This window comes from Diabrotica undecimpunctata, chromosome 2 (assembly GCF_040954645.1).
Source record: "Diabrotica undecimpunctata isolate CICGRU chromosome 2, icDiaUnde3, whole genome shotgun sequence".
NCBI classification, from domain to species: Eukaryota; Metazoa; Arthropoda; class Insecta; order Coleoptera; family Chrysomelidae; genus Diabrotica; species Diabrotica undecimpunctata.
Window position 1 is genome coordinate 130,276,302 of NC_092804.1, and position 22,307 is coordinate 130,298,608.

General features: G+C 32.9%; 1 protein-coding gene across 1 annotated transcript; it reads left to right on the forward strand.

Annotated features, from left to right (window-relative positions):
* The first annotated feature begins 1,478 nt into the window (after positions 1-1,478).
* Positions 1,479-16,998, forward strand: LOC140433443 (uncharacterized). Its single transcript, XM_072521444.1, has 7 exons — positions 1,479-1,665; positions 1,719-1,818; positions 2,381-2,806; positions 3,957-4,211; positions 11,650-11,740; positions 11,823-11,925; positions 16,700-16,998. Exons 1-7 carry the CDS (start codon positions 1,536-1,538, stop codon positions 16,741-16,743), a joined length of 1,149 nt encoding a protein of 382 aa, XP_072377545.1. The 5' UTR covers positions 1,479-1,535; the 3' UTR covers positions 16,744-16,998.
* Positions 16,999-22,307: the final 5,309 nt, after the last annotated feature.

The following is a 22,307-nucleotide window of genomic DNA, read 5'->3' on the forward strand; positions in this document are numbered from 1 at the left end:
TCAAATGCGGCATCTAAAAGTGGGCATTCTGATTGTTATTTATTCTGTGTCTTTATAGTATCCGACAGTGCAGACCTGGAATCCCTAAGGGAGTCCTAAAGTGTGTTAGTTGAGAAGGAGACTGTGGTGTCATCAGCAAAGAGTGTGTATGTAGCGTTTGATTCGATGCTTGTAAGGCCATTAATATATATTAGAAATAGTATGGGTCCAAGGACGGAGCCCTGAGGAACACCAATATTAACAATACTCTCCCCTGACAGCACCTTACACCCTCACAGATTGTACCCTGTTCTCAAGGTATGATTGGACCAACTTGACACTCTGTGGACAGTTGTACCTCTGTAGTTTTTTCAGGAGTATCCCAGGGTCCGTACAATCAAATGCCTTACGCAAGTCACAAAACACAACAGTGTTGAATTGCATTATATGAACGGATTCCAAGATGCGGGACACTAGGTCAAGAATGCCAAGAGTTGTGCTCCTTTCTTTCCTAAAACCGAACTGTGATCCTGAAAAATAATTGTTACTTATAAAAAAGCTTGTGATTTGTAAAGCCATTGCCTTTTCTACTATTTTAGAGACGGCTGGGAGCAATGCCACAGGCCTATAGTTTTCAGAGGCGTCAATTTCCCCTTTTTTAAATATGGGTGTTATAATAGCCCTTTTTTAGAACTGAGGGAAATGTACTCTCTTTAAAGCATTGACTTATTAAGTGTGTAAGACGGCTTATGATAATATTTTTTATCATCTTAATATTGCATTTAAGCCATATATATCACAACTTTTTTTATTTATTAAGCTGTCTATGATTTATCCCGGGTCTGATTGAATGGATAATTCAGAAAATGAAAAGTTCTTTGAGGGATTTACATTGATATTCTTCAAAAAATCATATGTAATTCAAGTATGTCTTTTATTAAGTTGTGGGCAATTTGAGAAAAATGATTATTAAACTCATCTGGAGTGACGGTATGAGCCTGACGTAGAGTCCCAGATATTCCTCGTTGTCTATTTATGATATTCCACATGGTTTTTGGAGGATTTCTTGAAGTCAAGATTACTCTGCCATTAGAATTAATCTTTACCTTTTTTATTTCATTTCTATTCAGTTTTTTAAAAGCATTTAGTATTTGCTTTAATCCAGGCCATTGTACGACAAATAGTACAAAATATTTATTCAATAAGAATTGAAAGATAAAATAGTTGATATAAATGAGATCATAATATTGGCTTACTTTCAGGAATAATTCTCCAAATTCCTTGTAGACAAGTTGTATGTTTATGGTAACCGTATCCAAGGTAACATAAAAAATAATTTGCAAGTGAAAAATAAAATTAGCCTTCTCAAGTTGCATAGCGCACGCATTTAATCAAAACATTGCCCCATTGTATAGGCAACTAGCTCTACGCAATTATAATTCCATTTCTAAAAGAAGAGCAGATTAAAACGAAGCAGAATGTCACACCACATGACATGACATATGTCAGGAACTTTACAGTTGATTTGAAAATATGTTGTTATTATGATTTAAATAATGGAAGCAGAGGCTTATATTCAATGGAAAAGACTCTTTAACGATAATGTTTTACACTCATATAATAATGAGAAACAAGAATTGCAAAATGCGGCTATGTTGCTTACAGCTTTAAAAGCAGAATTCCAAAGTATGCATTTTTTCAGATTTATTTCTTGACAACTTTATGTTTCTATTTTTTAGATATATCTCAAGCATTAGAACAACAATTTGATGGATTAAAAAGACAATTAAAAGACAATACCGAATTAAAAGAACAAATTACTTCACCAGCCCAACCAATGTAAGTTGCATATTTAATTTGAATAGGCATTTCACTAAAAGTAAAAAATATTGTTCTGGTAACTATTCAATTTTCACAGATTATCACTTGACTGTAGTAACATTATGTAATTAGTTGTCTTTACTTGATACTTAGTGCAATGTCATTTTATTAATACATTCTGCAATATATTTTACCTTAACAAAATTATCAATAATAATAGGCTTATCATACTCATATGGTTCATGCAAAATATACTTAAGTATATTATTTTTATATACTGACAACCACATCTGAGTTAAAAAATCATTATTTTTCCACTAACTGCATGACAAAAATATGTGTCAAGAAGACTGGCAGTTACAGTTTATTCTAGTAATTGATAAGTCATCACACACAGACATTGCCAATTGGACACACATATTTTCACATCAATTATGCATATTTATCTTACTACTTAATATTTTTAAATGTGAGTTAATTGCACCTGTAAAATTAATTTTTAGGATGAAACGTTTTGTGCTATTTCAGCTTCTACTTCATGAACTTTATTCAAATTTTTAATGCTTTCATAATTTTGCAGCTTACAAACAATTCACAATATTCCAAAATTGGAACTTCAGGTGGATTTACCTAACAATAACACTGATCATAAACCAGCACCAAGTGATTTGGAGAGCCCTGATATCTTTATAAACCAGTCTCTAAAACATGTTGAACAAGTATCTCCCATTATAGATCTCTCAAAATCAGATGACGATACTTGTATAGAAGACAGTCCTACACTTATTTCAAAGAGAAAGAAGGATGTTACAAAACATAAAAAAGACAAAATAGACTGTCTAAAGAAAAATATTTTAAGGGGAATTGATAAAGAAAATTTTTTTATTGAGTGTACTCCAGAAGCTAAATCCCCTAAAAGGAGTGGTAAGAAAAGAGGAAATGTTAAGAAAACCCAGAAATCAACACTTACCCAGCTATTTCATGAAATTTCTACAAAAGAAACAAGGTATGTTGTTAATTTATTATTTTGTGTAATGTACTATAGTTTTCTGAAATGGATTGGTAAATTAGAAATGGAAATACACTACACACAAAGTGATTTTAAGATTTAAGTATACTCTATTCACTGAACTTAGTCCCAACTATTTAGTAAATTTAGCAATTAATTTTGTGCTATGTTTGTAAAATTTTGAATCTACTGGAAATGGCAGAAGCTACATCTGTTGTTCATCATCATCATTCTGCTTTACAGCCCTGCGTGGGTCCTAGTCTTCTCAAGCATTTCTCTCCATTGCTCCTTACTCACCACATTCCTCTGCCAAGCACATATTCCCATATTTCTCATGTCTTCACATCTGTTCTTTCCATATAGTTACAAAGGTAGGCTTAAAATTAATCAATCTATTTGATTTCCATTTGCAAGTTCTCATCAGTATTCTTGTCTCATGTATCTTTCAAATATGTCCATACCAGAGTAATTTTTGTTTTTTTATCTCATCATTTAGTTTCTCCTTTTCATTCATTAATTCATCTAATTCATTCATTTCTCACTTTGTCTATTAGTTGTAATCTGCAACTTCTTCTCAAAAACATAATTTCCAGTGCATTTATTCTGTTTTCTATTCTTTTATTTGTCATCTGCAGCTCTGAACCATACAGTGAGCAGCTTTCCACTATTGTCTTAACGATTTGGTGGTTAGTTTTGCTTGTAATATTGTTGGTCTATATAATAGCAATACAATGAGGTATATTATAAAATGTGCTGAAAATTTGAAACTATTAAATTCCATTAAATTCCATAAAGGCATATAAAATCATGAATATAATACAACATTACAAAAGAGGTTGTCAGCTTTTGTAATAATTAATATTGAGAGTACTTTGTTAGAGGATATGAGATCTTTAGCAACATTTGAAGATGCCTTCATAGAGATTTTCGCTGGACATAATAGAAATCGAAGAATAGAATAAAATTTTATATTTTAGCTTGACATATACATTTATAGTGGCTATTATTTTACTTTTACATTTTTTTTTGTATCATTTCAATCTCATGGTCTAAATTCTATATGGTATTTAGCATTATTTTGATCTTCCTTGTGGCTATTATTTTTATTAGATTTTATTGCATCTTGGATTATTTATACATTTTTTAGCAATGAATTGACAAATATTGTGGAGGAACCAACAGCTACCAACCAAACATTCCAGGAATGGATAAAAGATGAAGATGCATCTGAAATCGGTATAACAAAGCTGCTTAGTTTCATTAATAAGGATGATACTCCCAAAAGTATAAAAAATCAAGAAAATCTAAATGATGAAGAAATGGACTCTACGAATGAAGTTGATGAATTTTCAAAAGCAATTTTGTTTGAAGAAAGCCCCGGGATTGATTTGTCACTAAGAAAGTAAATATTTTTTCTATATTCCTTACTCCATTCTCACATATATGGTTGGTTTCATCCCGTATGGTTCTTCTCATGCAGTCGTGTAGTTTAACTTTTTTTAGTAATAAACTCATAAACTAATATATTTACTTCTGAATTTGGCAATACAATTAAAAACGAAAATGTAATATTAGAAATAGAACAGTTTTTAATAACATACGACATTTGAGCGGCATTTGCTGCTTGATACAATCGATCGTATTAGCTTTCAGAGTCCAGGTCTCAGTGCTATATAACAATAATACAAAATATAGCATTTGATCATTCTTTGAACGTAATTATAGGTTTAAGCTGTGGTTACAGAAAAATGATTTCATTTTTCGAAACATTGTGTGAGCTGCTTCAATTCTACACTTTATCTCTTTACTTGGATCTAGTTGGTCTGCAATGTAGGATCCCAAATATTTAAAGTTAATAATTCTCTAAGTGTTTTGTTGATCTATCTGTAAGGAAGTATTGTTGTGAGGTTGGTGACTGAAATCATACATTTTGTCCTAGAAACATTCATAGAAACGTAGATCTCTACCATCAATGACATTGGTTCTTAATATATTCAAAAGCGTTTGACTTCACCCTATCGAAAGCCGTTTCGTAATCTTGGAGAAGTACATTTAAGCCAAAAACTGCCTCACTGTTACCCAGCGCATTCTTAAATCCAAACTAGGTTTCATCTAGGTCTACTTCGTAATGAATAATGCAAAGAAAAAACTTTTCAATATATGGCTCATCAGACTAATTAATCTGTATTCGTCGCATCTTTTTGCACGCTGTTACTTCGGAATTGCTATAAAAACAGACTTTAACAATTCCCCAGTTATTTTAAACAGTAGTACATACAGCAGTAAAAAGCTAACTAGAGCACTGATGTGGTCTTCTTGTATAATTTTTAAGAGTTCAGCTGTTATTTAGGCTGACAGTGAATAAAATTAAAATCGCTATAATGGCAACCAACGTTCTGTAAGGGCATGGTACGTGAAGAAGAAAAAGCTGGGGTGTTGTCTGGTCCAGTTGCTTTCTTTGATTTTGACTGATTTTATTGTATATAGAAATTCAGATTTTAAAATTTCAGGCCCCTCTTGATTTACTGTAATGTCAGAGCGATTCAGTTATATAATTACTCCATGTTTCAAATATTTTTCGTTCATCAATGATAACTTTTCCTGCATTATCTACTAGAGTATTGCGTTTATCTTATTATACAGTCCAGCCACTTGAGAGATTTTAATTCCATAGTTTTTTTCTTTAAGTGAAAAACAATTTTACGTAACGCGTTGTTTAAACCCCCTCCCCCTCCCCTGTAACGCACCGTAAACGTTTTACAACACCTCTTCCCCCTAATTGCGTTACGTAATACTTGTACGATCACTAAATAAAAAATTTATCAAACTCGGTATTATATACTAGTAGCGATTAATAGATTTTACAAAGATAAATAAAAACTATGTCTTATTTAATGCATTTTAGGTAAGAAACGTTAATGTTTGGATCAGTTTATTTCCTTATATAAAAATTTAGTGATACTGAACTTAAGGAATAAACTGATAAAACTAATGTAGTTTCATGTCAAGTCTGTTAGCTTACTTACCTTTAATATAACTACGGACGAAATTGTACAAACAGTTAAGAATGCATAAATCCAGTTTTATGGAACAGTGATGGTATAATTGAAACCAACACATTTAAACTGGTAGACAAAAACACAAATAAATGACTATTTTTTGTTAATTATTTGAATATATTTTTATTTAAATTAAACTTGCGGTTTACTGAGTCTGGTGTCCAATGAGCTACCTGTCAGAAATTGGCGCCTGAGCAAAAGTAAAATGCCGCTTTATCCAGCAACGACAGACGTCTGCTCAGTAACTGGTGCCATGACACACGTTGTGGATATATCGCCTGTTTAAAGATGAATTACAGCACGAAGCCGAAAGGGTGGGCTTAGATTCCAAAGGAATTGTCGAAGAATTGAGGTCAAGGCAAGATACTTTTTCAAAGATCGCAGAGAACTGACAGGAACGATCCCAAAAGCCAAGTTTTCCAAAAATCGAAGTTATTGCTATCGGGTTACTAAAAGGCAAAAAAGTGAAAAATAATATTTTTTTTATGTATTTTTTTTAATATTCCATGGTTTCGACATGATACGACTAGGAAACTAAAGATTTTTCTTAAGCAAATAAAAATCTGATAACTAAATAATATAATAGTATAAAACGTAGGTTACTTTTTATGATACAACGAAAAACAGTTCTTTTTTCGCTAAGGCACACTCCCACCTGGTTCTGTGAGGATCCTTACTAGTGCTACAAAAAGCACATCGTCTATATGTCCCGTGTTGTGGCATATGCAAACATTGGTCAAAGCGTTTCTCATACGGCACAATTTTTTTGAAATGTTTCCCTGTGACTGTAGGAGAAGCAACCCTACTTCGTGACAGTTTACTACCACTGGCGCCGAAAAACCCTGAAGCTACAGATAACCTAAAAATTTCAGGTTTGGAACCGCGCATTTCGTTTTTTGTTGGAAAAAAATAAAAGAATTCACAACACATATGTCTATGAAATGCCACAAAATTCGGTGCCACCATTTCTTTGATTTGCGGTCAATCTCATACACAAATTTCAGCATATCTGTTTTGTAAACGTAGCCCATATACTGGTTATATTCTTTGATCATCGTTGGACAGGCCACGACTTGTGAATTTCCGTCTTTTTGCTTGCGGGAAACAGTTGAAGGGTTTTGATGATTTCACAAAAAATGCACTACTTTCCGGTCTCTCCACTTTACAAACACCAGTTCATCTTTGCTGACCCTCCAGTCCGATTGTCCTAGGATCTGTAATTCTTTGTCAGATGCTAAGTCTTTTGGGATATCTCTTCGGTTAGTCCTGACAGTGCCGCACGCATAAATACATTCTGATTTAAGTTTTTTTTGTAAGTGCACAGAGTTGAAAAAGCTATCAAAGAAAACGTGATATCCTTTTGCCACCAAATCTCGAGTCAAATCTAAGATAACTCTTTGGCCAAATCTTTTTCAGGTTGATCGTTAGTTTTTCCAACATATATTTGAAATTGGCAAACATATCCATTCTCGTCAGATCGAACCCAAACTTTATAACTCCTCTTGATGGTTTTTAGAGGCTTAAATTGCTTTAGACAACTACGACCCTTGAAACGAATCATAGATTCGTCTATGGATTGATGTTTTGAAGGGCCATATGAAGAACGAAACGTTTCTGATAAAGTATCCAATAAAGGACGAACGTTATACAACTTGTCATAATTTGGAGAGTCGCGACGAGGCATCACCGAATTATCTGCTAAATGCATGTTTCCTAGATGCCAAGCAAACCGATCTCTAGACATAGCTGAACTTATATAGTGATCTCGTAGTTCCTCTCTAGGTGACCAGTAATCGACATAACTGGGCAACCTTTTGATTCCCATCAATATATTGATTGCAATGAAAATTTGAATTTCTTTAGCAGAACTTGGTGTAAATGAAGAGTTTCCACCACGTTTCTGAAGAGCATACAGGTTTGTTTCGAATACAATTTTGTCAATTAGAGTTCCGGGGAACAAGTGTAAAAAAATCTACTGGCTTCTCCATATCATCTGGAATTTTAGGACCGGTTTCCTCAGTGAACTAGTAACGCAAGATGCCGCTGAGTTAGTCCAGGTTATTCTTTCAGCTAATTCTATATCTCTCAAAATAGAAGGGGGAATATTGTCCTCGTCGTCCGGGAAGGCTTCATCATCAGGAATATTCTCTGAATTGTCTGATGTTGGTCTGGCTGGTCATTTTCAAGTATTATTGGCATATTCGCAATGTCAAGCAAATCCTCTTCGTCACTACTCGATTCATCTGACTCGCCATCTGAAGGAATGTTATCTAATAATGTGAATAGACCACCCAACGACATATTATTTAGCTCTCTGAATGGATATACTTTTTTCCTGAAATAAAAAAATAAGTACATATTTTATCTAGTTTTCTAGTGGTTTCAGGATGAAACCGGCATTTTATATCTTCAATATACTTATTGTAAAGTGAAAACTTTTAGTAATAGAAAGTATTAATCATACATACAAATGTTTCTAATATTGTAAATAAAAAATAAAGTTACCTGCCATAGCGAAATAATCCAAAAACCACCAAAATTGCTTATACCATTAGCCCGGTTCAAAACACGTGTTATTACCAACTAATAACTGAATAACGAGAATATAAATGGCGGTGCGCGATACATTTCAAAGTAGGAGGAGCCTTATACGTCATATTCCGTGAGTGGTTTCAGTCGAATACCACTGAGGACGTAGCTAAAAATTTATTTGTATGTGGTTTCACAATGAAACCCCTAGGAAACAAAGGGTTATCACATAACAAAAATAAATGAACATAGCAAACCATTGGAACATTATTTTACGATATCTAAGCTTTTCAAACTTGATAAGTTTTCACACAATGTCATGTTTATTGATGAAACTCATGTCATCTACTTCTGGGAAAATAAATATGTGCCACTGACCTCTATATGAACGCATAAACTTTACGGAAATAGTTCTTCCTCAGTTCAATCACTTAAGCCGGATAATTCTCCTTTGCTTTTTCATTGGAAACAATCACAAGAGGAAAGTCACCTACGTTACTTTGATGCGGTAGTTTTTTCAGGCTAAACCCTTTGGGCAGATTTTTTTCAAGTTCGCTGTCATTGAAGTGCACTGAGTCACTGTCTCCAAATTCCTGACATAAATCGGTCTCATTTGGACAGTCCACCACATAATCAGATTAATTAATTATTTTTTTTTAACATAATTCTCAACTTTAAGAGCATATTTTAGTTTGTTTTCGTTCTTACAGTTTTAAACGCTCTTCATGTTTTTCTTTCTTCTTTTCTAACTGATCTTTGAATGGCGTTGATATCAAAATTTGCGAGTGCATCTTTCTGGCGTTATTTGGTCTTTCTTCCTTAAAAAATCAGGCAACAGGGTAACATCTTGAAACGTCACCGTTTGTAAATCATGAGATGGTGACATTCCAGCCACCTCAGATTCTAGAGATTCTAGAGGGAAATATATGGGGCAGTTTATAGGATATACTCCAGTGGATGTAAATCCATAAATTGTTTTAGCAACCCTGTTAACATTTGTGCATGCTTTGTTAAAGAGTTCCGCAATTTTATAAACTGTAATCCTTTCGGTTGGCTGGCTATTTATGAAAAGATTACATTCCCTGTAATAGACCTTCTTGAGAGGTTTAAAGAAAACGACATCGAGAGGCTAAAGGCGATGAGATAAATGGGGAGGCAGCGACAGCATCTTTATGAATCTTTGCAATACTCATAAGCTTCTACGGTGATATGGTTACCATAGTTGCCTAAAATTAGTAAAGCTGGTTCAGTTTCACTGGGGATGGCATACTTTTTAAAATGTTTTAATCACTGAATAAAAAGTTTATCATTAGTCCAGCCGTTTTTGGAACATTTGTAAAAAGATCCAGGTTTTTAGAAGTGGTGTCATCCGTTGTCTTGCAAAAATAAAAGTAGGGGGAACATAAGTCCCTGTAGCGTTGAATGTACAAATAACTGTAGTGGTGTGTCCCCTTTCTCCAGACGTTACAGCTCCTATTCTCTTTTGCCTTTTTGCTGCTAAAATTTTGTTGAACGGTTGTAATACCTGTTTCGTCCATATTATAGATGTTGTTGGGTGTAAATTTAAATTTTTCCATCACGTTTTCAAGGTTTTCGAAAAATGGTTACACCTCGGGCTTATTGAAGCCTTTTGTTCGGTTAGGACTAGTTGCTTCAGGTTTCCGCACTGAAATGTATGGACTTCTTGTTAAAAATCCTTCTAGCCACTCTTTACCAGCTTGTTGTGTTAAATCTGTGGTGATTATTAAGTTTTTCTGCAAATTCAAACGCAACTTTTCTGAACTGTACTGTATAGGTCTCAATCCGTAGTACATGTTCGCCAAAGTCTTTAAGTATTTCACTTTGCTGGCTTCTTAGTCAGAAGTAAAGACAGCTTTTCTTCCTGGACGTGGACCACATGTTGTAGACTTTTTAAGTCTCTCTTGAAGGGTACTGAAAGGAATAGCGTGATCCTTAGACGATATTCTAATAAACTTTCCATTTTGCACTGCGAATGAATGTGATGTCGTGGTTTCTAAAATATAAAGAACAATATTAAAATAGCCATATAAAACTTTAAAAAAATGTAAAAGATAAAATATTTCACAATCATGGGGCAATGGCACTCACTCGTGGGGTTATACCAGTCAAAGACTGTCAATACCCCATTGTAAGTCAGCCATATTTACATTAGATTATTTTGGAAAGAGGTATTTTTTGTCAACTTTCAATGTGAATGTACATAGTTTATGAATCCTAACGTTTAATGTGCCGAAAGCAGCAATTAAAACACTGTTCACAACTATATAATTGCTTATTTACGTGCCGGTTAAAATTACAACGCACAGACAACAAACATCGAGTTGCCTACTGCGACAAGAGCAACCAACTGGCATGTGCTTAGTTGCATGCAAGTTACTTGGACAACTGGCCACTATGTGGAAGCACGTTACTGGGATCGAAATTCAAATAAAAGTAAATATTCTGGTGACTGCCATTACTCGCTGACCGGCATTCCCCCGTTCTCCCTTATGGACGTGGAGTACATACATTGATAAAAAGCACTCGGGTGCAGTAGACTTTATGGAAAGGCTAGACAAATTAAGTCTAGCCTAGGCGATCGATAAATAAGTTCTACTAAAGTAGCTGAACTGCTTTGTTATTTTTTAATGATCTAAATATATCTTCCACTTCTTTCGTCGTTAAGGTACGTTTAGATCTGATATATATTACACGAAATTTGCGTCAGACATAAATATGTACTAATGTAAACAGTGAAAAATTTATATTAGCGATATATATTTTAACCATCAACAACATGTTGCGACACATCTATAATCATAGATGCAAACACTTGTTAGTGTGAAATTGAAACTGTTGGACACTTATTGCCAAAAGTTGGATGATACTCTACTTTTGACACTTGTGTCATGGTCATGATACAAGACGGGTGATAAAAAAGAGTAATTGAAACGTAAAGTGAAACGGTTAATTAATTTGTATCAATTTATACTTATGAATTATGGCAGATTATAAGGCCTGATTAAAAATATAAATGTAAATAAAAAAACAAAATGTATATTCGAAAACTTTGCTGGATCCTCAATAATCAGCTAAAACATTAACTGATTGTAGACGTCTCAAAATCCTCTGTCGAATCCATACAGAAGTTTCGTCTCTTTTTATTTTATTTTTAGAATAATTAAACATGTGGTGATTTTGCGTTTATTTATAGATGTATTACATTCTTTAAAACAATATTTTTGTTTGTAGAAAACCCAAAATATCTCCACGTGCAGAACCAGTTGTACGAGGACATGCCCGAAAACTATTAAATGGGTTTTCTTGTGTACAGTGTCGAGAGGTATTTATTGTCAAATATCTGGTATTCATTTACAATATTCGAATTAGTAAATACAACGTTTATAATTTGTATATTGTTTTAGTTTTATGCAGGCATGAATTTAAGTCCTACAGAATTGCAAAAACGACTGGATGAATGTTCCAAACATCGTTACAAATATCAACCCCCCGAAGATACGTATCCAGGTAAACTTTTTACGTATATTTTTTGTGGTAACCAAAATAACGCATTTTATTACACCTAGTATCCACAAAGAAGGATACATGGGTGCCTTTGGTAGATTGAACAACATTTTCAAGCCTAATGTTGCAGTTTGTTTAAAAAGAAAGGTTTTAACCAATGTGTTTACCGTCCTTAAAAAATCTGTCTTAAAATATATTTTTGAGTTTTCGAAATTATGTCGAGTTTACCACTATTGTTATTTTACTATTGATATTGAGACATTATAAAAAAACGGGTGTGGCAGTCCGGTCGGACTGCCGGTAGAAGTTATACTTCTATACACGCGTTCGTCGTAACAAATTTATATAGGAGTCAATCTGCACAATCATTACATATGTAATGTTATAGGTAAGAGAGAGCAGAAAGCGAAAAAGAATTAGGTATACAGGTATATGGTGCATCGTTTACTGTATATAAACATTTGACTTGTAATAGGAGTATAGTAAGTAAATGAAGGATTGAATCAATATTTTAAAATATATATTTTTATTTTCATATAAGTATAAAAGGACTTGAATGCAAAAATTTTTTTTACACATACTCTGCAGTAAAATTCATTGTTAATTTTGTTATTAATATAAAAATACAATACAATACACTGCAACATAATTCAATATAATAATACAATACAAATTAAAATGCAATATTCATAAGTATTTAAAAATGATAATATACGTAACTTACTTACGCATATGTTTACATGATAAAAATATTAATAAAAAAAATATTGTTTGGTGATACAACTGTCAATTTATCTGACATTGACAAATACAATATTTAATTGTTGTTTGTTGTGTATATAAGTACACATTTGAACTTTCTTGAGATATTTACAAGTTTTAATTTATAATTTAACATGCCTAACGAGGCTTGTTACTCCCGTGCAAATTTCCACAGTCGAACGCGCGTATAGAAGTATAACTTCAAAAACCAACAACTCGGATTATGTTGTAAATTCATATTGGGATTCGAACTCACATCCACCAGCGTATGAACCAAACACGTAAAATATTTGCCAATTAGACATGACACAAATGGATTTCAAAATTGACAGTTTTACGTCATATTACAGTGATTTATTGAGATTATTATTTTGAAATACAAAAGACTAAACTAATTATGAACATTTAATAAATAATACAAAACATATCACATAAATAATAATATTAATAAATATTATATTATATATATATATATATATATATATATATATATATACATATATATAATTATCTACACAGAATATATAGATATTATTATATAGATAATATTAAATATATATACAAAAGGAACATTTTTATTCCCGAGAGAGGAAGGGAGAGAAAATATATCGTCTGTCTCTCTCTTACTCATTATCTTACATATGTAATGATTTCAGCGATTCACTCCCGTACAAATTTCCAACGTGGACCGCGCGTATAGAAGTATAACTTCAAAAATACACTACAATACAATGCAACATAATTCCATATAATAATACAATACAAATTAAAATGCAATATCCATAAGTATTTAAAAATGACAATAATGTAATAATATTAATAAAAAAGTCCTCCCCGACTGGGAATCGAACCCCGGTCTCCCGCGTGACAGGCGGGGATTTTTGGAAGTACAAATTGTAGGTGGTCTATATATAGATAGAAAACTTGATTCTGTTGTATTAATTTTTACGATAGCACCTCAGACTAAAATTTCATCGTTAAAATTGTTTCTAATATTTATTTGACAAAATGGTATGGTTGTTTTAATTAATATTGTAACACCTGCGTACCCGTCGTACCTATCTTAGCGAATTACATTATAACCTTTAAATATATAATTCTGATTTGGTTTGAACCAAGTTTCGCTTAATAAGGCAATGCCAATATTTTCAGTTATTAAAAAATGAAGTAAACTGTTTTTATTCGAAACAACGGATCGAGCATTTCATTGCAAAATTTTTAATGATTTAAGTTCTGTGAAGATGTTATTTATTGATAATATCCTCCAAAATCGTTTTTATTCCATGGTAAATACTATCTTGACTTATTGTTTTTATATCATCTACAGTTTGAATATTTGTGATTAAATTAAAAATGTAATTGGAAATAAGTGTTTGTAAAACTGTCTGATCTGGTTTATTTTGACAATTAGGGATGTTTAAATTAGCAGGAAGGGGTCTGGTGGGGCCAAAATTAAAAGGAAACATAGGTGCATTATGTGGGGACTGTGGGGTAGGAGAGATTAATTTTCGTTTTTTCGCTTTACTATAGTGACTTGAAGAGGGTTGTGATGTATTATTTGATGATATGTTTTGATTTCTACGCGTGACTACTTGCGTGGCAGCAGAAGGGGTTGAATTTTTTGTGAATGGTGACAGGGGAGGAAAACTATTTCCGATATTTTCTAGTGTGGAATATCTATTCTGAGTGAACAATCCCGAGAAGGATGACTCACAGTAAGTTTTTGCCTCGATGAAAGAAGTTTTTTGCTCAATCGTTACGTTTTTGATCTTCTTCTGCAGTTCATATTTTGGACATTTCTTGGAAATGGATACATGATCCTTACTATTGCAATGGATGCACTGAATATCATTATCCTGGCACGCATGATCTTCATTTTTGGTTTTCCCGCATTTTATGCAATGTGTCTGTGTACTGCGATACTGCTTGGAGATATGTCCAAATCTCAAACAATTATAACACTGAGTGACCTTGCCAATATAGGTTTCCACAGGAAAAAATACACTATTTATTGCAATGGAGCTAGGTAAAATATTTCCCTCAAAGGTGACTATTACAGTCCTTTTCGGTACATAGTTAGTTTTTCCTTCCGTGTCAGCCCTTCTAAAAGTTCGTTTAAAACCTAATATGGGGGAGGGAGATTCACTGTTATCTAACAAATAATTTTCATCGTATTGGGTATCAACATCTCTGATTAGACCTTTAATTTCTAGTAGATGATTAGGAATATAAGCTACCAAATTTTCATGTTTTAACTTTAAATTTTTAACCAAATTATTTGCATCAGAAATAGACCTTAACAGAACTCTAATTCTGTTTTTTCCAATGCCTTTAATTTCAATAATATTAGGAATATTCAACTTTTTATGCAAAATATGCGCGACAGTTAAGAGATGCAAACGGCCTATATTTTCATTGTTTGTTTTTTCTATATAAACATAAACATTATTAAAATTGTACTTATCTGATTTGACGTTGAAAAATTTTATCGCTACTGCTTTTTGTGTTATTTGTGGTTCTGGCAATGTTGTAGTACGGTCACTCGTTTTATTATTTTTGCAGTCGAATCATCAAAATTTTCGATTAAACTGGATTCATTAACATACATTTCACTATTATCACTAACACATGAAAAGTTTAAATCACCTATTGGCGTCTCTGGGGAAATCGCGTCCCCCATGGGGGGGTCGCTTATAGACTTATTTATTACACTGAGTTAATGTCAAACTTTGAACCACCTGTACTAATTTAAAATCGAGTTAATTAGTGGCAAAAGACACTGGGCGCTTATTATTGTCGACCTACCGCTTCGGAAGTTCGAATATTGAAAAATCAAAGTTGAAAACAATTTGTGTTCACACTTAATTATTATACCACTGGTTCAGTCAAACTTACAGTCAATAGGAAAACTATAAAATTGAAAATGCCAAAGCATTACACAAGACCAACTATGTTAAAATATACAACTGTGGAAATGGCATATCTAAATTACGAAAAGATATGGAGAGTGTAATTAACGCCAACTCTAGATCAATTGATCACGAACAAGCTTGTTTAGCAATGAAATGAAATGTTAATATTAATTAAAATATGAAATTAATAAAACTCTTAATGGATATAATCGGTGTAGGAAATCTAAACAGTCGAGCTGGGTATCCTACGTGAAGCTGCTATAAAATTTAAAAAAATTGATTTAAATTTAGTACAATTTAAATTCATTTGAGTATTAAGCTAGTGAGGGTTTTAATTTGTTTCCTTAGTAATTTCCAAATGTTCTAATAAGTCCAACTCCAAGTAGTTTTTCTTCCTACCAATGCCATGTAAAATAGATGAACCAGGATTTATATTGAAATTATGTTTACTGGACTGTTGGTCTTAGTGGACTTTTAAGAGTTTGGTCTGTTTAAATGTTCTGTGATTCTAACAGACAACTTTCGGATGGTTCTACCTACGTAAGAGGCATCGCAATCATCACATTTCTGTTTATAAATACCACTCTTATCCAGTGTGTTCATCCTGTCTTTGGTGTTAATTAAAAAGGAACCTGAAGTGTTGTGTGACTTAAAAGATATTTTGATATCCTTAATTGTAGAAGTAAAAAGTTTTGATATTTTTTTTGGAAATGTTACTGATATAAGTAAAGAAGAAAAACCTGATGTTATTTGTGGCATTGGGATGAAGCAAGCATTGTGATGAATAAGCAAGCTTTGCTGCAAATTTAATTTTTACTCTATTTAGAAGCTTATTTATGTTAGGATCGTAACCATTATTGAAAGGAATTTGCTTAAGAGTACCAACTTCTAAATTGAAGTTCTCATTAGAAAGAGGAAATTTGAGAAGCTTATAAATGTAACTGTTGAAAGTAGCCATGTTGTGTTGGGTTGAAATTAGATGTTTCATGTATAACATGATCTGTTTGAGTAGGTTTTCTGGAAATATTGTACTCTAGAGGATATTTTTTACGAATTATGTATTAATATAACTTTGGAATAATTAATTCATTAATATTTTTTAGGCATATGGGACATGACAATTCCAGATGAAAACATTAATACATAGGGTTTTTGATAGAGCTGCCATTTATAAAGATTTCCAGGCTGTCATATAAATAGAATATATTTTTTGTACAGAAACTTTAATATGTTTTATATTTTGTAATAATTAAATTGATTTTCGAATACATTAATACATAGGAAGTTTTTGATAGGGCTGCCATTTATAAACATTTCCATGCTGCCATATAAGTAGAATATATTTTTTGTACAGAAAGTTTAATATGTTTTATATTTTGTAATAATTAAATTGATTTTCGAATACGTTGAAGTTTGATTTTATTTAATTTGGAATATTGCCTTTACTGAGTATACTTACTTAAACCATTAGCTTCCACTGTACTAATTACTACAATAAAATAGTTGCAATGCTTAGTAATTACAGGAAACTAAATACCCCTAAGACGATAACCAAAGAATATAGACGCATATGCGTCTATAAGTTTCTCTCATTTACTTCTTTTTACCATCAAATGGTTTACATTGGTTTTTAATAAGTTTAGTAAAGGGCTTAAGTGATTAATTTTTCAGAATTTTAGTTATAACGAGATTTATTTGTTGTTAAAATTAGTTTGTACTCATAAGAGGGTTTTTGATATGGGAGTACGAGAGAATAGGGAGAGTATGGAAGTATTTTTGATATTGTACAATTTTGTTACAGATATGGTAACTAGACGATTTTGAGAGTATTAGTGTTCGAAATTTCTACGGAAAGAAATACGAAGGTTTACCTTCAGCTTTAGAAGTGACTCCAGATCTAGATATGCTAACTGATGAGGAAGACATTGAGGATGATAGAAGGAAAAGGAAGTGAAAGGAAGAAAGGAAAAGAAGGATGAAGGAAGGAAATTTGACACTACCCGAAGACTCTTGTAGGAGAAATTGAAGTTCATTGCTCTTCAGACGAAGACTTAGAGGATGTACCTGTGACACTGTGGTTAAAAAGATTACGAAAACAAAAGTGTTAAGGCCCGTAATGGAAAAAAATTATACAAATATTAGTATGGTAGAAACATCAGGGTGGAATGAGTGGTTTGAAATCGTTAAACATGAATTACAAGACTTAAATGAAGTTGAGATATTTGAAGACAATATATTTGATAACATAGTTACTTAAACTAATTTATATTCTTATCATTGCAACAATCATAGTTTCTTTGTATCCAAGGCAGATATACAAACATTTGTCGGTGTATTATTTCTCACAGGATATCACCAACTACCGAGTGAAAGAATGTACTGGAGTCTTCCCGAAGATGGCATAGCATGCCTGTGTATTACGGGAGCCATAAAAACAACTCCTACTGCATCTTTGGAAGTCCTGCTGAATCTACCACCACTTCATATCTTTATAAAGGGTGAAGCCAGATCAGTTTTCCAGGCGGAAATAACAGCAATCAATCAATGCGTGGAAGAAACAGAAAGTCAGGAAATTACGTTCTGTTATTTAAGTACTGTTAAGTTGCCATCTTCACAGATAGCCCAGCAGCGCTTAAGGTACTTAATTCTGTAGAGGACAATTCTAAGCTAGTATGGAATTGTGTGTGTGCCCTAAACAAACTAGGAGACCGTAGCAAGGTTACGGTAGCCTGGGTACCGGGGCACGAGGGTCATAAGGGCAATGAAAAAGCAGATGAAATGGCTAAACAAGGCTTATCAATGCCATTAATTGGACCGGAATCCTTCTGCGGCGTTGCAGTCAGTAACAAGAACGGCTAGAAGGAAGTGGGTAGTTCACAAATCTATGAAATGGTGGAGGAATTCACCAGGACAAAGACAGGCGAAACAGTCCATTATGGAATATTCGCCTAAATTTACGGCAGACCTAATAAGCAAAGACAGGAAAACAGTCAAAGCTATAGTAGGTCTTCTAACAGGGCACTGTAAGCTGAATAGGCACTTAAAGCTGATGGATTATCAGATGATGACCTGTGCAGATTCTGTCACCTCGAAGAAGAAACAGCAGAGCACATTTTATGTCAGTATGACAGTCTGGCAAACCTGCGGTTCTTTGGTACAGCCTCTGGTGCAGGTTCTAAGGTACAGTCTCGAAGCTATTAGACTTTATAAAAAGGGTCAGGCTAGAGAATGTTATCTAGGACTAGAGGACCACAATAGATCTGAAAAGATCGCAGTGGAATAGGCCAAAAGACCACCTCTCTAAATCTATTTATCTATCTTCCCGAAGATTTAAATGTGCCGTTTGTTTGTGCATATATGTCTAGAAGTAGATTTCTAGATATAAAGCGTTACATTCACCTTGCCGACAATACAGCATTATCAGCACATGATAAAATGGTAGAAGTTCGACTTATGCTAACACAGATGAATCAGAATTACAGACAGTGGGATATTTGTCATGAACATTTATGTGTTGATTAATCTACGGTTAAATTTTATCTATGCAATAGTCATTCCGAACACGTTCTGTGATGTAGCCCGAAAGGGTTCTTTTATATTATTGTACCTTTTATAAAGGATTTTTTGAATAAATTTTTTGTGATTTATGGTATACAACCAAAAACGGGAAATTCATTTTCCTCGTGGAAAAGGAAGAATCTTTTAATAATGAAATAAAATAACTTATTTATTCTTTTCAATAACGCATTTTCCACCAGTCTTCCTTATACTTTTTTCAATACGAATATGTTATTTTTTTTTTGTGTATTCCAGTAGCTGTTGTCTGACCATTTAAATGAGTGCCGGCCTGAGACTGTGAGCCAAGTTCACTTCCAATTAACACAGAACAGACTGAATGAGGAAATTCTCATCTTCGATACAGCATACTCCAATGGCTAATAGTACAGTCTTGTGGGTGTATAGGACCTACCATAGATGTGAATAAGATATAACCAAATAAACACCAGTGGATCAACTAAGAACATGACGTAAGCACTGCAGCTATGTCAATAACTGTAGTTTTGTTGATTTAATATGACACACACTTACAGATACAAAAACACACCCACACACACAAAATCTACATACACACATACACTTGTAGACCATGATCAATTAGTAGCATACAACTCATCGTATGATGAGATTAGTTCTGCTACTGCTGCGCTCCGCCAATTTCGAGGTGTAACACTTTCATACCTAGGGGATGCTAGTCAGTTGTGCCTGACCGCATTTCGTCATAACTCGTGGAAATAAAATGGAAACGTGACAAAAAGAGATAGCAAATATGTCTCCATGAACTCAATCAAGCTCCTACAGGTGAACCTTCAGCACAATAGGAAAGCTTTCTCCAAAATTACTCCTGCTAAGAGGGTTTCGATATCGTCTTGATACAAAAGCCTTGAATACACCAGGGCCAAATAAAAGCGTCATAGGTGTTAGCAGAGACCCTATATATAGCAGGTCTGTGAAAGTTTCGGGGAAATGTGTAATAGATAATGGAAGATTTATTTTTTTATTAATTAATAACAAATGGAAAAAATCCACTGTTAAAATAATACAAGAATGCAGCATTAAAGAAATATACAATACATAAAATTACAAATAAAAATAAAATATGCATGAATAAAGCTCGGATTATAGGCAAAATGCCTTTTTTGCCTATTTTGCCTATTATAATTGTTTTTTGCACTTTTTGCCTTTTTTCGTAAATTCCGCCTATTTGTGCCTTTTTTAAAATTTTATGGCACTTCCCATGATATTATTCTATTACTAAACCATTCTATAATAAAATTTTGGGTCAATAATAAAATATCAATGGTTTGTTTATATAACAGATTTCTAGGAAAATGTACCTGATCGAGACTTGAGGGTTAACTATTTGGAAATCCCTAAGCTTTATTAGTTTATTATCAGTTGTACAGTCGGTTACTGTATCAGAGTTTAGTCACAAATTGCTATATCCTAGTTTAGTTTTGTTGCGTATACCGAAAAGCAAAGAACACGTTTTAAAACGTTTTAGATATTTGTGTGAAAAGATGACATCTAAATTAAGGCTATGGATCGCACCTTATTCGGAACTTTCTCTAGAAGGAGATGGAGCATTTTGTAAACCATGCGGCAAATCGGTAAGTTTTATTTTTTCTCTTTTTTTCTCGTCCCACAACATAACTAAATTCTAAAGCGGTTTTAGAATTCTAATTATTTTTTTTAAATTCTCAGATTTCAAGTAGAAAAAAGTACTTTATTGACCAGCATTGTGGAACCCCACTTCATAAACGTAATTTGGAAAAATTAAATTCCTCTAAGTTAGCCCAAATATCTCTGCGGGATAGTTTAAGCAGTTAAAAAAAAGGAGGAAGACGCATTTAAATTTGATTTATGCCAGATGATGATTGCATCCAACATTCCTCTATATAAAGTTAATAACCCTAGTTTTAAATGCTTTTTCGAAAAATATCTTAATAAATCCTTACCGGACGAGATTACATTGAGAAAACATACTGTGGAAAAATGTTATGTGGAATGTATTTCAAAAATTAAGCGGGAGTTAGAGGGCAATTTTTTGTATATTATCGTGGATGAAACGACAGATGTATGCGGCAGGTCTATAGCTAATTTAATGATTGGAATTTTGAACGAAAACTTTGCGAGAAAACCTTATTTAGTTGCCGTTAAAGAATTGGAAAAAACAAACAATTTAACAATAAGTCGATTTATACAAGATAGTTTAACAAACCTCTTTTTACCCAACGCTATACCAGTGAATAAAATAGTTTTAATGCTTTCAGATGCTGCGGCATATATGTTAAAAGCTGCTGTTAATTTAAAGATTTTTTATCCTAATTTAATTCATTGCACTTGTGTAGAAGAAATAAGAAATCTGTTTCCGTTGGTAAATAATTTTATAAATTTTATGAAAAAAGTTTTTGTAAAGGCTCCGTTGAGGGTGCAAATATATAAAGAAATACTTCCCGGTGTCCCTTTGCCACCTTAACCAGTAATTACAAGGTGGGGAACCTGGCTCGAAGCAGTTTTTTTTTACTTTGAACACTGCAATGAAATAGAATTAGTTATGTCAGAATTTGATGATGATATTTCCGAAGCCATTCGAGAAGCAAAAAAAATATTAAAAAATCCCAAATTGAAACAGGAATTCGCTTATATCAATGACAATTATAAATTAATAGTTACCACAATTACCTTATTAGAAAAACAAGAGATAAATTTATGTGAGTCAGTAAAATTAATAGATAATTTAAAGACCAAAATTAAATCGGCACCTGGAAGTAACGGTCAATTAATTTTAAAAAAATGAAATATGTTTTCGACAAGAATGAAGGTTTTTCGTTTTTATCTAATGTTGCTAAAGTTTTGAATGGGACATTTTCCGATGAATTTCAAATTATGCCAGATTTATTATCCGCTCTGAAATATTCTCCAATTACATCTGTCGATGTCGAACGTTCGTTTTCAATGTACAAATTAATTTTAAGTGATCGAAGACATAGTTTTAAGACCGAAAATATTGAAAAACATTTAGTTGTTTCTATTAATGATAAAATTTTAAGTGGTTACAATGTTTAATTATTAATTTACAGTTATTTAGTTACTAGTTTATTTATACTAATGTTATGATTATGATGTGTAAATATACCTGCCTTAAGTTAA